The following is a 16480-nucleotide window of genomic DNA, read 5'->3' on the forward strand; positions in this document are numbered from 1 at the left end:
TTTCGGATATTTTATAAAATGTTTTAGATCTTTCAGTTGATTAAATGTGATGTTACGGGGTCCACCCATATAGTTCACGACCTTCAAGTCCAAAAAAAGTGCGTCCATCCTTCACAAATTAAATCCAAACGGCTCCAGGATGATAAACAAAGGTCTTCTGAGGGTAATCCGCGCGGTGTTGTTGTAGAAATATCCATATTTAAAACTTTATTAACGTAAATAAATACCTTCCGGTAGCGCCGCCATCTTAGACTCCTCTGTATTCAGGAGAGAGTATTAGTGTAGTGTATGCACTTTTCTTAGTGACGTATGACAAATTCGGAGGGCGGGGGCACAGAGCAGCAGCAGAGTAGCCTCCATAGGCTGCGTAAGCTCTCATCCTGAATGCGGACGCGATTAAGATGGCGGCGCTACCGGAAGGTATTTATTTACGTTAATAAAGTTTTAAATATGGATATTTCTACGACAACACCGCGCGGATTACCCTCAAAAGACCTTTGTTTATCATCCTGGAGCCGTTTGGATTTAATTTGTGAAGGATGGACGCACTTTTTTTGGACTTGAAGGTCGTGGATTATGGGTGGACCCCGTAACATTACATTTAATCAACTGAAAGATCTAAAATATTTTATAAAATATCCGAAAATGTGTTTGTCTGAAAAACGATGGACATATGCAACTCGGACAGCTTGGGGGTGAGTAAATCATGGGTTTAATATCATTTTTGGCCGAACTATCCCTTTAAGTCATCCTTGTCATGAAATGTAATGAGTAATTATTATCTTTGTGTCACATTTCTGATATTAAAAGTAAATGTTTTATTGTTACTGAATAAGATTTTTAATCTTGCTTGTAATATTTTGACAAACTGCATTGGTAATCTAATTGTATTTTTTTTTAAGTACTACTGTACACCATTGGTGAATTCTGGCTGTAGTGATATAAGCCGAAAAATGGTTTTCAGATGTTTACAGTTTCACTTTGTTATATGTAAAGATTGGAGGCATTTTTAATACACAATGAAGGGTAAGCTAATTGATATTGATTTTATTCGGCATTGTGGTAATCCCAAAATAATTAAATTCAGTCAGATATTTTGATATTTTGGTGTTTGGATTACTGTAGGTTATTGATTATATGTTATTATTTAATTTGTAATGCTCTTTCTCTCTCTTTCTATCAGTTCCTTGTTTCGTTGCTGTGGTTCTGATGGCATACATGTTGGCAGTACCAGTGGGTCCTGTGGTTTAAGTGCTGTGCTGTATGTTTGATGTGATGTGGGATTCGGGGTCTATTCGTGAGTCTATGTAATTGCTTGTTAATACTCTGCTTATAACCGTCCCCTGTGAGGTTGACCCAGCCTTTTTTTATGATTTTTTTAATACAGCATAATGCATGATCATTAAGTCATTTTGTATACCTGCCACAGGTGCACCTGTATTTCAGTATAAAATGGCCACATGTCTGAATCACATGACAGATCGATGCAACAACAAAGTATAAGCTACATTTTCATGTTTTAGCGGCACAAGTGTGAGCACAGTGACATTAACTGTGTGTCGTGATACATTTTTAATTATATCAACGTTTAGTTACAACGTTATTGTATCAAACTTGTCGATATTACACAGCAGATCATATGTGTGAATCTGCTCTAAAACAATAGGTACATTTACATGCAACGAAACAATCTGTTTGTAATTTTATTGATGCCTCCATCGTATTGTAAACAACTCAATCAATATGATTGGGGTCGATCGGATGCAAATTTTTATTGTATTAAAGGGGGTGGTGTTCTCTGATTTGTGATCTGAGATAAGGACGCACATGCGCAGAACTTTTGTGTTCAAGTTCATGTCTTACAATTACCTTATATTTACGAATCACACGATTCTTGTCACAGAAACATGCAATATCAAGGCAATGGCACCACGCATTATTAAGCTAATGGACACACACGCTGTACATCATGCAGTGTTCATGTGTACTCTCATTACAAAATACTACATACTACAAAAGCTTCATGCCTTTTGAAAATTGTGTTTTCATTGCCTATATCTGAAAAACTTCTCAAGAAGAACTTTTTCCAACTCAACTTTGTACATTACCCAGAGATAAAGCGTGAACTCAACAAGAGATGATGTGCACTTGTTGACGTTGCCAGGTCCTCTGCTTTTTTCGAGTTTACATTTGGGCTACTGTTTAAACTGTCTCCACGGGTTGGTTTTTTGTGGGTTAAATTATTTAGTTTTTTAGTTCTTGGTATTTGAGTACGGCTGGGTATCGATTCAGATTTTCCAGATCGATTCAATTTCGATTCACAAGCTGTCAAATCGATTCGATTTCGATTCTCGATTCAATTTTCGATTCCGGTTCTTGGGGCAGTTTTTATACTTGATTCTCGATTCAACTCAATAAAATTTTGATTAAATACAAATACTATACTACTAAAAAAGAACAGTGAACAGCAGGTTTCAAGTGGGTAATTAATTATTAAAATCGATGAAGCACCTGAAACCGGCATTTTAAGCATTGAATGAATGAATGACAGGCTTGCCTCTTGCTCCTTGGTAACCTTGCGCAAAGCAAAAAATAGGGTGACATCTAGTGAAGAAGACTAGTAATTCGATTAACGTTAATCTTTCGTTCAATGTTTGCAGAAATAAATATGAAAGAAAAAAACCGATTCTGCTCTTTGAGAATCGATTCTGAATCGACCACATTTTAAAAAACGATTAATCGAAAAATCAATTTTTTTGCCCAGCCCTATATTTGAGCTGTGAATAGTCATTGGAATGTTTTTGTGCTAGTTTTGAAAGTCAATTGGCATGGTTTTGATACGCAAGCTGGCAACCCTGGCTCCGCGCTCGTGCTCAGTTCGTATTGTACATGTAAATTAAAAATTTTAATCAGATTGCAATGTTTAGTATGCCTGTAAACTGTATTGTCGTAAACTTTCCACCAGTAATAGTGAGCAATTTGCTGCATGATGCGGGTGTTTGCATTGTCCACTCTAATGATACCTGTAAAAGCAGGGCTATTGCACACACACACAAGTTCAAAGTGTGGCCAATGCAGTGGCTAATGATTTAGTCTGATAGCAGATGTAAAATTAAATGTGTGTTTTGCATTGAAAGTTTGGATAAAACCAATTTTGGCCAATACAGTTCAAAAGAAATTTGCCATGAAACAGGAAAAACAAGATAAGCGTTGAAGATGAGATGCAAGATGGAAGGAGAAAGTTTCGAAAATAAGAGCAGACGGTATGTGCACACAGAAAAATTGGCCGCTAAAAGGTTGACCAAGCTGGAGGAAAAGAGAGAGTTGAGTAAATTGAAAAAGAAATGGCCCATAAAGGTGAAGAGATGAGGCTTGTCGAGATTTAGTGGAGAGGCTTGAAGATTTCACTTCAGCTAACAGACTTGAAGAGGTTGCGGTAAAAAAACTGAATGTTTGGGATTTGCTGGTTTTAATGGACTTCTAAGCTTGGTTTGGTCTGATTCATTTAATGTTTATCAATTGAAGGTCACAAATGCCTATTTAATTGAAACTGTCTGAGATGCATTTAAATTTCTTTTCATTTCACTTCGTTTTTTTACCTGTTATCCATTATGCTATTGCACATACTTTGTGATAGCAATGAATTAACCACAAACCCTGTTAAATTTTATGTGAACCCCATCCAGGCATAAAAATTCTGCTTGTTGAGAAGAGCTTTACTTTTACTTTTCCAAGCGATTATACTGGCGATTTTTACATTGCAGATGAGAAAAATCCCATTGACTGTGAAAGAGTGCCAGGAGGCCAATTATACAACATAAACAAATGAAAACAACCCAGAACTAGCTAGCAGTCATCTAGCATTGTGGCGACATGGGAAAGAACCTATAACAGTTGCTGAATAAAATGTCAAAGTTTTGTGTTTTATTGTACTGTGACTGCAATGTTGAAAAATTGACCTTAACTCTACCGTCCTCACGTGGTTTGAGCGCATCAGTATCATGGTAATCCTGCTGAACTGCGTCACTCTTGGGATGTACCAGCCCTGCGAGAACATCGACTGCACTTCAGAGCGCTGTCAGATTCTACAGGTCAGTGTGGACACACAAACACACAATATAGCTCTAATCCAAAACCTATGTAAGTAGATAGGTAGATCTTAGAAAAGCATCTTAAGCATACAGTACATAAATGTATGAACATTAGAAAAGTCTGCATTGCCAGAAAAGCTGTGTGGCCCACAATTTCCAAATTCATCCGATTGTGATGTATTTTTGAATTGTTTTTGAATTCTTTTCTAAGTGTGCATTACTGTTTTTTATTTAAGAAATATATACAATTAATTAAGAGACCCATTGTGCTTTGAGGGTACAGCTTTATGACTTAAAAGGCAATAATACACCCTGTTTTATAATAATAGTTATTGAACAACATTATTGTATAACGTCATATCTTTAACTTTAATTGCACTTGCCTTACACAATGTATATATTGCCAGTACATATTGTAATTTACCTTGCAAAATGTACTGTACACTCACAAAAATGGTGCTAAATAGCACTAAAAGTTCGTAATCATAGGGGAACCATTTTAGTGCTATATAGCACCTATAAATCACCTATGTTTCCACATTTAGTCCTTGAATTTGAGGGTATTGGACCTGAAAAGTCCTTGAAAGGTCCTTGAATTTGAAGTTAACTAAGGTGTGGGAACCCTGCATTATGGATACTATGCACTTCTTTCCTTATGCAGTGTTTCATATTGATCTGCAAACTTTGTACTCTACATATGTGACCCTGGATAACAAAACCATTTCAAACCATTCCTTTTTTTTTGACATACATAACATAATATACACATACGTAGATATCTGAAAGTTAAATAAATAAGCTAACCATTGACGTATGGTTTGTCAGGATAACTGTAGGACACCATTTAAAAATCTGGGGCCTCATTTATAAAACTGTGCGTAGGATCCTTACTATAAGTCTACGTACGCACAAAAGCCAAAAATGGCATACGCCAAAAAATATTACGACTTTTAAAACAAAGCAATGTTCCCTTTATAAATCACAGATAACCTGCAAGTGTGCATACTTGAATCCTCATATCCCACCCTGCAAGCCCATTTTCCCTTTAAGTTTGTTTTTTTATAGATCACAACCTTTGCGTGGGAACTGGCGCTTTATAAATGAGGCCCCTGGAATCTGAGGGTGCAAAAAATTCTAATTGAATTTAAAGTTGTCTAAATAAAGTCCTTAGCAATTGCATCAACTCACAAAAAATGAAGATATTTTGTACATTTCATACAGTAACAGGGCTCAATGCAAAAAAACAATACTGGCCCAGTCGGGCTAGTGGTTCAGGTTTTCACTTGCCCTGCCCAAATTTTCCATGGCCCCACTAAAAAAAGATTTCAGTGTCTGTCACATTTCAAAATAATAATTCCAAAGTCAACTATAATTGTAAACATGTACAACAGATATGTTCCAATGAAAAATGTTCCCGACTTGTCTGCTTTACCTGTAAACTGACTTCAGACTGTGCAAAACATTGCATTGTTTCTTTCGTCGTGTTTTACCCAAGTAAATGTCTGCTTCCAAGATGTTAAATAATTATGTTTTTGTCCGGCGCCCCACCATCTCACTGTCACTTTGCTCTACCAGCTGACGTATAACACATGTTGATGTTCACAACAATCAATAAGGTGAAATCCTATGACATTGCTGAGAAGTAAACGTTTACAGCGCTTAAAATGTGTTGCAATGATAGCATTGTATAAGCATACATACTGACATACGCCACAGGCAGAAAATATATTTTAGTGACTGAGGGTGAAGCACTGGCCCGATCGGGCACACAATACTGTTTACTGGCCCAAACGTCTCTTACGCTGACCCCGGGTCACCCTGTCCTGCTGTGTATGGTAGTGCATGTGACCAATGAAACTTGAATCTTAAGATACCTATGATTTTGCTGTAAAGAATTACCTATATAGACAGTCTGCCCGGATTTGAAACAGATCTGTCTTATTCTCCTCTCAGATATCTGAATTAACCTGATTCCAAAAAATAGCCCAGAACATGATGTTTCTTAAAATGCTAATTTGTCATGTGGTGAAAATTGAAGGTAGAGCTACTGATTCCCAGCCAGTTTTCTGACAGCACACAGGCGTCCTCTTTTCTCTCTCTCTCTCTCTCTCTCTCTCTCTCTCTCTCTCTCTCTCTCTCTCTCTCTCTCTCTCTCTCTCTCTCTCTCTCTCTCTCTCTCTCTCTCTCTCTCCTTTTATTAATTTCACCCCTCTGGTCTCTCTGTGGGTAATGAGCCTCTAACTCTGTGAGAGGTTGACGAAGCGGACAAAACTCGAGGGGATTGTGTTGACAGAGGAATGGCCTTTAAATGTTCATGTCTTCTTTTGAGAGCATTTGGGACTTTTTCATGTGTCCTCTAAACTGTCTGTCCCAGGGGCCTTGCTGCGTTCATTAGCTTGCCTGTATGTGACGGCTGGGTCCAATAAATCTGCGTAGAGAGAAACCTCACGAAAAACGTACAAAATTGTACCTGTTTCAGTTCACCAAACAAACCAATTTTTTTTTGCTGGATTGATGCTCTGATATCATGTATAGTATCATGTATCAGTATTGCTTTCCCTTCTTCCACAGACTTTTTATAATCCTCGTAAATGTATCCAATCATGTGTTCATAAATAAAACAAGACTCTTGTGGGCTGCCCAAAGCCACAACACATCAATATGAGATGAAATTGAACATCTGTATGCTGCTGAATGCTGTTTAACATTATCATCAGGGATGATTGTAGTTTGGTTATTTCGATGCAAACGATCGGTAGCAGTGTGTGACATCCACCGATAGCGCTGTTTATTTGCATACTGTTTATATCAATACAAGCTCACTTGCCATATGTTCCTCTGCCCACATTTCTGCATAACCTTAAATAGTGGACACTCCAACCGAAAGGTGCAGCAATATATACCACTTCAAATGAGTCTGTGTAGGTTTATGTTACGGTGCATTGTTTGAGCATCTGATTGGCTAAAGAAATGATCGGATCTGGTTCATCCAAGAATATGTTCTGAACTCAGTTTGTGAAAACTTAAGGTTGAAGTGTAGTTAAGTTTCTAATCGTATGCGAGTGTCTGCGTACAGTATGCGCAACGCAAGTTTTTTTTTAATGTACACGTAAAAACAAACTATTCTCCGGGCTTTACAGTTCTCTTAAATGATATTTCACTTTCTGTTGGCAGTAATAGCGCCCAATGTTAATTGCACCAGTTCGGCATGATAACAACATAGAAAGAACGTGTGTTTGTGCTAAAAATAATAACCAAGCTATTTATTAGCTACACTGTTTAGTGAATATATCCCTCTGTATCCTATAAATAAACCAAGCCCCGAAACAAATTAATCAGATGTATTGTTAAACATTGTTGTCATCATGATAGTAGCTTAGGGGTTTTAACTTAGAGTTTGTGTTCACAATAATAAGGGTGCAAAGAGAGAACGATTTAGATGATTTAAAAGCTTATAGCTTAAGTTTTACAAGGATGGAATAATATAGGCAAAGCACTACGTTATCTTACAGGCTTTAGTCCAGGAGATGAGAAGTTATCAAGATTTTCTCCTAATGACTGGGCTCTCTGCCAAATGAAAAAGGGTTTTATTGCAATTCCCAATTTGTTTTTGAAATGCATAGCCCAATTAAGAGATAATGCTGACTGTGGGCTGAGCTCATATCTCAGGCTTACCTGTGTGAATGTGCCATATAGCATGTTAAGAGTGGGCCAGAAACAGATTTACCTTAGAGGCTAAGCGGAGATATGATAGACAATGGTCTTATATTGTATTGTGTTTTTTTAACAGCATCTAGCAGTGAGGGAGCAAATTGCAACCAACCTCAATTTCGAAACGCAATGAGAAGCTACGGTAGCTGCCAAAGGACAAACATGTAGTCGTCTAATGAAACCTGCTCTGTAGAACAGTTTCTCAGTTTAACATTGCACCCTTAAGAACTTTTGCAGTACAATGATTATACTTTTATTACATTTCTTTCTTGATTTGTTCCCCCCACAGTCCAATAACATGCAGGTTAGTTCCCAGCTTGTGTATGTAGTCGATTGCTTGAGTACTCGAACGTGTCGTCAACAATCATTCAAGAAAACGATGATCGGGTGGGTTTTTTTTGTGTGGTTATGATGGCTTTTGTAGGTAAGGTTAGTGTTAGGCCCTGTCCCAAATGGCCACTTGATATAGACTTTCGGTCTTGTGGTCTTAAATTGTGTGCACTCGCTTAATGTACGGGTCCGTAGGGTGTCCCATCTGTCACTTTTACACTCTGAAGTGTGCTCATCAGCGACTGCTTTGCACCCTTGATACGGTCTTATGCAGCAGGCTTCGTTCACTTTACCAACCCAGAAGTCCTTGCAAAAGACAATCAAACCAATTAGACGACAGAAGGGAGTTCACCCTGATGGGCAACTTCTCTTCCTATTTCCGGTGTGACGCTCAAGTCTGTCCCAAAATACGACTCCGGTACGCCATCTTGGACTCGTGTCAAGGGTCTCTAAGGTCTGCACTACATTACTTTGAGGAGGTCCACAAGTCTGGAGTGTGCCATTCGAGACAAGGCCTTACAAGCGCCTGACTAAGTGCGTGTTTGACGTTGTGTTGAGCTGCGCAGACTGGTGTATGACATCAGTTCTATGCATAATTCAAAAGCAAACAGATAAGTCAGATAGTCCTACGTGCATCCGCGCATGGCAACCCCGCCGATCCACGCAACACTGTGAAGCAGAACACACCTCACATCACTGTCACTGAGGCACTATGAGTTAAAATGATGCCGTGATTTTTGGATTAACTTTGGTAAAATGAAAATACAGTCAGTCAGGTGCCAAATGTACAGCGCCGTCACAAGTTCAATGGGTTATCATCTCATAATTAAATACAATAGAGCCATATGAACATAACATCTTGACTGAGAACAGGTGAGAGGAAGACATGACACAACTAATGGCTAAAATGATAGCAAAAGACTTCAAGCTGCTTAATGTTATGAAGCTTGTGCTTTGACTGGATGTGTTTAAAAGTGCGCTGTTATGGTGCACATCCACAATGGGAGTTATCATCTTAGTTTAAGTCTTGCATTTTGTGCAGATAGATGCACGTTGTATAATAAATGTATGTTTTATCAAGGCTTAATATTATGAAGAGTGCATCATATAGAAAGCGCATCAGTTTGTGTTTATTAATCCTTTAGTTTCACATCATCACGCAGTTATTCCTGTTAGAGGTTTCTGTTAAAAAACATTTAATTAATTAATAATCGAATGTGTGTTCATTTTTCTGTCATTGTTTTTCAAAATTAAGTATTTTTTGAGTGTTTTTAATAAAAATATTTTCATTTTCACAATGACACGTACGCCCCACCCTCTTGATTGCCCCACCCCCAGTTAATCGAGTACTCGTTTCCTATGGATTAATCGAAATAAAAAAATTAAAGACATGCATGCACATCCCTAATAGATGCTGGATTGGCGTAAATAAATAAATAAATAAATACATGATTTGTCTACAAAACCCAAAAAAATGTGGGCTGGAATGAGAGCCTGTCTCTTTCCTACTTGCTGTGTGTACAGCCCCGTGTAGAGAGCCATATGTCAGGTATGGTGTGTGGAAGAAGGTAACATCAGAGAAAGCGTTCTCTTGGATCCAATTTTTTGTACCCTTTGGTCCCACGGGGAGCTTAAACCAGTGCAGCTTCACTTGCCGACACCGAGCAGTTTCAAATTTTTGACGGGCAGCCGTCCAAACTGGCGACACACATGTACACGAGCTCTGCTTGACGGTGGTGTGAAACAAAACCTGTATTAACAATAGTTGCCAATTGCAGACATGGAAAGTGACTAAGACTTATGGGCAGTTCGTAGCACAGTGTAACACACATATTTGTGTGTCGAAAAATACACCACTCACATCTTTATAATTATCCCCCCAGGGTAGAACAAAAAAAGTACAGAAATGCAAAAAAAAAACAACATAAGAGAAGGGATAAAGTGATGAGGGCGATTACAGTCCGTGTCTTACTGGTCCATGTAATCAATCACTCAAACCCCAGCTATCGGTGCCGTAAGGAGGGGGGCTGTGACAGCTGAAATCACACTTCTGAAGAACTTAAAAAAGCTAATTAACAACCCTTTTAAAATCAAGGTGTACTATATTTTCAATTGTTTCTAAAAGAAACCCTTTCTTCTCATCATATGGTCTAATGTAGATTTGAGTCAGATGTTGTCAGCCTCCCAAAATCCAACATGGGTTGCCCAGGGTCAGATAAGTGAGAGACCATTAAGACACAACACAGAATCTACCACTGGGCTGTGGGTTCACTGTATTGAAATAAAACCATTATTCACTTTCACAAGGATTTGTATGGGAGCTTTAATATCACAGCTATCAGACTCCTATAGTTTGAGTTCTGGACTCCTCTGAGGAACTCACTAGCTCTTATTGGCAGTCAGATATTGTGTACCGGTATTAGAAAAGTGAGACCATGCCACACATTGCTAAGTATTTCTGTCTCTTTGCTCTACGTGAGCAAATATAATTGCTAAAGGTTCCTCTGTCGGAGGTTGAAGGAGAGCAGAGGTCCCTAATTAAAGAAGCAAACAGCAGATTTGGTCCCAAGACAACTATACTGCACCTGGCCTGCTAATCCTTTCTTTAAATTTCATATAAGTTGAAAGTACACAGTTGTCATTTAATGCTGCATATGTTCTAACTTCTTTGGGATCTATGCTGGACAAAACACTTGCTTTAGGAGAAACTGTGACTTTTAGCAATTTGATGATTGTAGCTGCTAAATAGAAATGTTACCCCTAAAATATACAAAACGTAACCTCTTAAACAGTGTAAGATTGATTGTGCTGACCTATGCTTGGAATATAATTTAGAAAGTTCCTCTAGGACTTTTAATTGACTACTGCTATAGAGTTGCTGCAGAATTTTAGTGGATAGCATTGCCTAGAGATCTACATTATATAGCCAGACATTTGTCCTAGACATCTAACCCAGATTGCAAATTAACTCTGGATTGGAATATAAGTGTAAATGCAATCTGACCCAACAAACAGGCTATCTTATTGCTTAATTAACCATGAACACACCTAATAGCTCTTTGGTGACGATTGTGAACACATCAGCGCCATTCAAAAAACCAAAGCGTGCCTTTTTCTTTTAAAATGTCATCTTACTGCTCTTCTGATCAATAGGTATGGTAAGAATTTTGATTCCTGCTCAAAATAATGAAGTAATATAACAGGCGTTACAAAAAGCCACAATAATCCCGCAAAGCTGCTATCTGTCCACCCTGACGGACAACCTTGTGTTGAATTCTTGAAAATAATCAGATGCACTCTGACCAATAAAATGAGGTTTTTATTCGCAAATGACTTGTGTTAACAAAGTTTGGTCTGTTTGGGAATATTGCCTTGTGAATGTAAACCAAACCAATATGAAATTGCAACATTGTAGCCATTTAACCCCCAGTTTTGGAACAAAACAATCAATCTGCAGGTTGGAAAACACCCTTAGGGGTCAATCACACCAAACGCCTTTTTTGATCACTTTAAAAAAGAGCAGTACCGCCACTGATTTATATAAATGACTGGATTGCACATGACGTCACAATTGTAAAGCCACCGCACGCCATGTTGGTATGCCCAAACATTCTATTAAATCAATGGACGTTATCAGATTTTAATGATAAAACATCACTTTACTACTCTTCGTTTTTATATCTGAAGTTACCCAACGCAAATGTTTTTTTAAACAGTTATTATACATTCATCTTCATTACAGTATCAGATCAGCGGACAGACCGCACCATATAGCATTAATGACAAACGTGCTCATTCTAAAATCTAAATAAATAATCATGCTTTGTACCGTATGTGCATGCAATAATTTGCTGGTTTTGTAACTATGTTATCTAAACTTACAAGTTACCTAAACCAGAGAAATAACCCTGACCGTGTGGCTGAATGTCAAAAAATTACTTTATTTATATCCACCGATACCACTTTTTTGGAATACGAGTACTTGCATTTCAGTACTTGCCGATACCGAGTACTTAATAAAAAAACATGATTTAAATTTACAGTTAACAGCTTTAGTCATATAATTTAACAAAAAAACAAAGGACTAGTTTTCCAGTTTGTTGTAAACTCTGCCTCTTTAGACAACACAAGAGTCATTAACCCCTTACACGCTGCTCAAACATAGACATTTCTCAGACCGTGGTATCGATTCCAGGTATCGGGGGACTTTTAACGAGTACGAGTACTTTAAAAAATGAGGTATTGAGGCCGATACCCGATACCAGTATCGGTATCGGTGCATCCCTAATTTATACCCATGTCATTAACAGAATGCAGCAGACACGCTCACCTCAACGTTTTTTTATAAATCCATTATCCTGCCCGATTAAAACATAAACATTGCATATCTTAAAAATTAATCTTGTGTGACTGATACGCTGTAAAGCAGGTGAATTAAAGGGATAGTTCGGTCAAAAATGATATTAAACCCATGATTTACTCACCACCAAGCTGTCCGAGTTGCATATGTCCATAGTTTTACAGACAAACACGGATATTTTAGAAAATGTTTTAGATCTTTCAGTTGATTTAATGTAATGTTACGGGGTCCACGACCTTCAAGTCCAAAAAAAGTGCGTCCATCCTTCAAAAATTAAATCCAAACGGCTCCAGGATGATAAACAAAGGTCTTCTGAGGGTAATCCGCGCGGTGTTGTTGTAGAAATATCCATATTTAAAACTTTATTAACGAAAATAAATACCTTCCGGTAGCGCCGCCATCTTAATCGCGTCCGCATTCAGGATGAGAGCTTACGCAGCCTACGAAGGCTACTCTGCTGCTGCTCTGTGCCCCTGCCCTCCAAATTTGTCATACGTCACTAAGAAAAGTGCGTACACTACGCTAATACTCTCTCCTGAATACAGAGGAGTCTAAGATGGCGGCGCTACCGGAAGATATTTATTTCCGTTAATAAAGTTTTACATATGGATATTTCTACAACAACACCGCGCGGATTACCCTCAGAAGACCTTTGTTTGTCAACCTGGAGCCGTTTGGATTTAATTTGTGAAGGATGGATGCACTTTTTTTGGACTTGAAGGTTGTGGACCCCGTAACATTACATTTAATCAACTGAAAGATCTAAAACATTTTCTAAAATATCAGAAAATGTGTTTGTCTGAAAAACGATGGACATATGCAACTCGGACAGCTTGGGGGTGAGTAAATCATGGGTTTAATATCATTTTTGGCTGAACTATTCCTTTAAGATCATGATTTTGAATAAAAGTCAATGACACCCTCTGCCAGTTGTGTATACCAAGGTAGCCGCTCATACTCTGCGCTGGTTTCACCTCACGCTATTACGTTAAGCATTCTATGTGCAATACAGTCATTTATATAGATCAGTGAGTACCGCGCAGCTTTTTATATTGCTAGGCAACCACAGAGGCAGCTGTTCTGTCAATCAAATATTGAAGTGTGAGCGGTCTTTTGCTGTTAACTGTCATATTAGCAGAAACTTTAAAAAGTGCTCTGACCTTGATCGAGTGGTGCAGTCCGGTTGTTTCATGCTATTTTAAACATCCGTCACCACATTGAAAAGCTCGCCTCTCCCCTCATTTGATTGGTCAATGAAAAACGTTTCCGCTTTGAGCACTCCTTCAAAAAGGAGTGGTGCAGCAGGCGGCAAAATCGCAAGCCGCTTGGCGCTCTTTGACCATAGCAAATCATTAAAAAAAGCCGCCTGCAACTGCCATAAACGTGTTTGGTGTGATCGGTCCCTTAGACTATATTATGCTTTATAAATTAGTCCCAATTATCTTTTCATTTGCTCACAAAGAAAATCCCATGAAATACCTTATAAAATAAAAATTGTAGTTTTGTATTTAATTTTAATTAGATTTAAGGCTATTTATATTGAGTGTAATTCTAAACAGTGATAATTCCATTCCATTTTAGCACTACATGTATATTTATATTTTCCAAAAATATTGGTGACTCATCCTACACTACAGACTATTGTCCAATCAAATACTACAGTATGTTTAATTAGAATGTCCCTTCCACTAATACAACTAACCAGTGGCGACCGGTGACTTCTTTTTTCGAGGGCGCTCGATGCAAAGTTTGTCACAACATGTATGTAGCCCGTCATGTGTGTGGTTTCTTTTTTCAAAGTATGTGTTCTGCGCTTTGAGAGATCGTGTGTGCATCACGTGTCTTGTCAAAATAAGTGCCTGCTGCAAATGTGCTAAAGGGTTTATGATAAAAGAGACGCTCGCGTTTGATTACTCACATAATCTCATGCATAATCAAAGTTTACTGTTAAGGGAGTGTCTTGCGTGTATTTTGTGAACGTGAGCTCTCTTTTGTCATAAACGGTTTTGACGCGTGTGCAGCAGGCACTTATTTTGACAAAACACGTGATGCGTATGGTTCCCATGACGCAAAACATAAGCAAAACACATGACACTCCGAATACATATTCGAATTAGTGCCCCTCAGATGAGCGGTCACAAGCCGCCACTGCAACTAACTACTAAGAAACTATTCAATTAAATTAATAAACTGACACTACCTGTGAATTCTAGGCTAAAGTCTTTTAATGTAATTACAAGATTTATCTAAGTTTGATTTCAACCATTAATTTCACAAAATGATTTAAATCTTAGACATGATCCTACTGTACTCAGTCAATATTACAGATATCTAGGTTATATTTTCACAGAACCGTCTTTATATTTTATGTAGAAAACAGTAAATCACAAAAAAATGACTTTAGCTGAATTTTCACACACTGGGTCCCAAATGCCCTTCAGTAAGTCCCACCCAAGGAAACTGTTTTAAAAGTAAATACATCAACTTGGGTAAAGTTGTCAGGGGATTTTGTGGGTCTTATTAAGGCTGCTCTAAAGTGTTTCTTTCTAATTTAATCTTCTTTCTTTCTCATTTTTCTTTCTCTCTCAGGCCTTCGATGCATTTATCTATATTTTCTTTGCATTGGAGATGGTTGTGAAGATGGTGGCTCTGGGGATCTTTGGCCGTCGCTGTTACCTTGGCGATACTTGGAACAGATTGGACTTTTTTATCGTCATGGCAGGGTAAGGGCTGTTTACTTTTAACCTTTCCAGATACACAGCCATTCTGGCTTTAGGTTGAACGCGGACCAGAGTGAGCTTTTTCCCAGAGGACACATGTGCACTGTGTGACCTGTAGTAATGGACGTTCCATTGCTGTTTTGAAAACTGTGAAATTGGACTGAACTTTTATGAAGTAGACCTCTAAAGCAGTTATGCTTCATATTTACCTCCACCATGCTGTCTGTAGTTGAAATCCTAAGTGTGTTGTGAGTGAAAGTATCTCGCCTTTTCATAGGATGCTGTTTTACGGACAGGTGTTAGTGCTGGAAATTAACAGAAAATTGTGAAATGTGATAATAATAGTTTGTCAAACTGAGCAATATGCATGTGAGAGCAGATCGCTCATTTTTTATGGAAGTTATATTGACATTGATCTCAAAGCAGACAAGCATAAGATCAACATTACAAACCTGCTAAAGGAAAATAAAACATTTTAATTGCTTACACGCACATACTTTCCACACCAACAAACACTCATCAAAAGTAAAGCAGCTGAACAAATTGAAACAGAAGTGTTTGATACGGCCTGTTAATACTTTATTATATGCTACATTAATTGGCTTTGCTTTCTTGTTACAGTATTTCTTCCTCTTTATTAACCTGTTCATACCTTATTGTCTACCTGTGCATGCAAATTTGGTCACCTGCTCAGGTGGTGCTCCGTAGTACAGGGTTAAACTGTTGAACATCTTCATGCAGGGTTCATCTCAGGATTTGGTGAGGGTTACATCAGACTCATTAAAACTTGATTGGCGATAATGTGACCATGTGTGATGACAGACATGTGTGATGCTGTAAGCTCGGTCCACGTCTGCCCTCCTAGTACGAAAACAGATTTGTGCTATTTACACTGTTTATCAATGTGGTAGATTCTGAAATGTATTTGATGATAATTTAAATATAATGAAGCATAATGGATGTTTGATGGGACAGTCAAAGGACACATACTATAGTTTTCCCCTGCTTCACTATAACTAAACTCAAGACAAATTACAAAATAGCTTTAATGTAGATTAACTGGGTTCTACATGAATAAAAAGTGTACATGTAGGCCTCGAGGGAAGGGATTGCAGATAGCAGCTGTGATTTTATCTTATGAGCCTTCTGAATAAAAATAGATATGCATGTGTTATAATTTAAGGATTTTTAACAAAGTGTTTATCAGACTTTTAGTAGCATGCATTTGTTTGCAGATGCATGCTACTTAACATTGCAGATGTTTATTT

At 38.0% G+C, this 16480-nt stretch overlaps 1 protein-coding gene across 1 annotated transcript in view; it reads left to right on the forward strand.

Moving 5' to 3' along the window:
- Positions 1-3984: 3984 nt before the first annotated feature.
- The window catches only part of cacna1ia (calcium voltage-gated channel subunit alpha1 Ia), a 142435-nt gene continuing 129939 nt past the window's right edge, over positions 3985-16480 (forward strand). The window contains exons 1-2 of the mRNA XM_073813941.1: positions 3985-4091; positions 15082-15215. Of these exons, the coding sequence (XP_073670042.1) occupies positions 4002-4091; positions 15082-15215 (224 nt within the window). The 5' untranslated portion in view covers positions 3985-4001. The remainder of the gene's footprint in view (positions 4092-15081; positions 15216-16480) is intronic.

The sequence above is a fragment of the Paramisgurnus dabryanus genome, chromosome 3 (assembly GCF_030506205.2).
Source record: "Paramisgurnus dabryanus chromosome 3, PD_genome_1.1, whole genome shotgun sequence".
Classification (NCBI taxonomy): Eukaryota; Metazoa; Chordata; class Actinopteri; order Cypriniformes; family Cobitidae; genus Paramisgurnus; species Paramisgurnus dabryanus.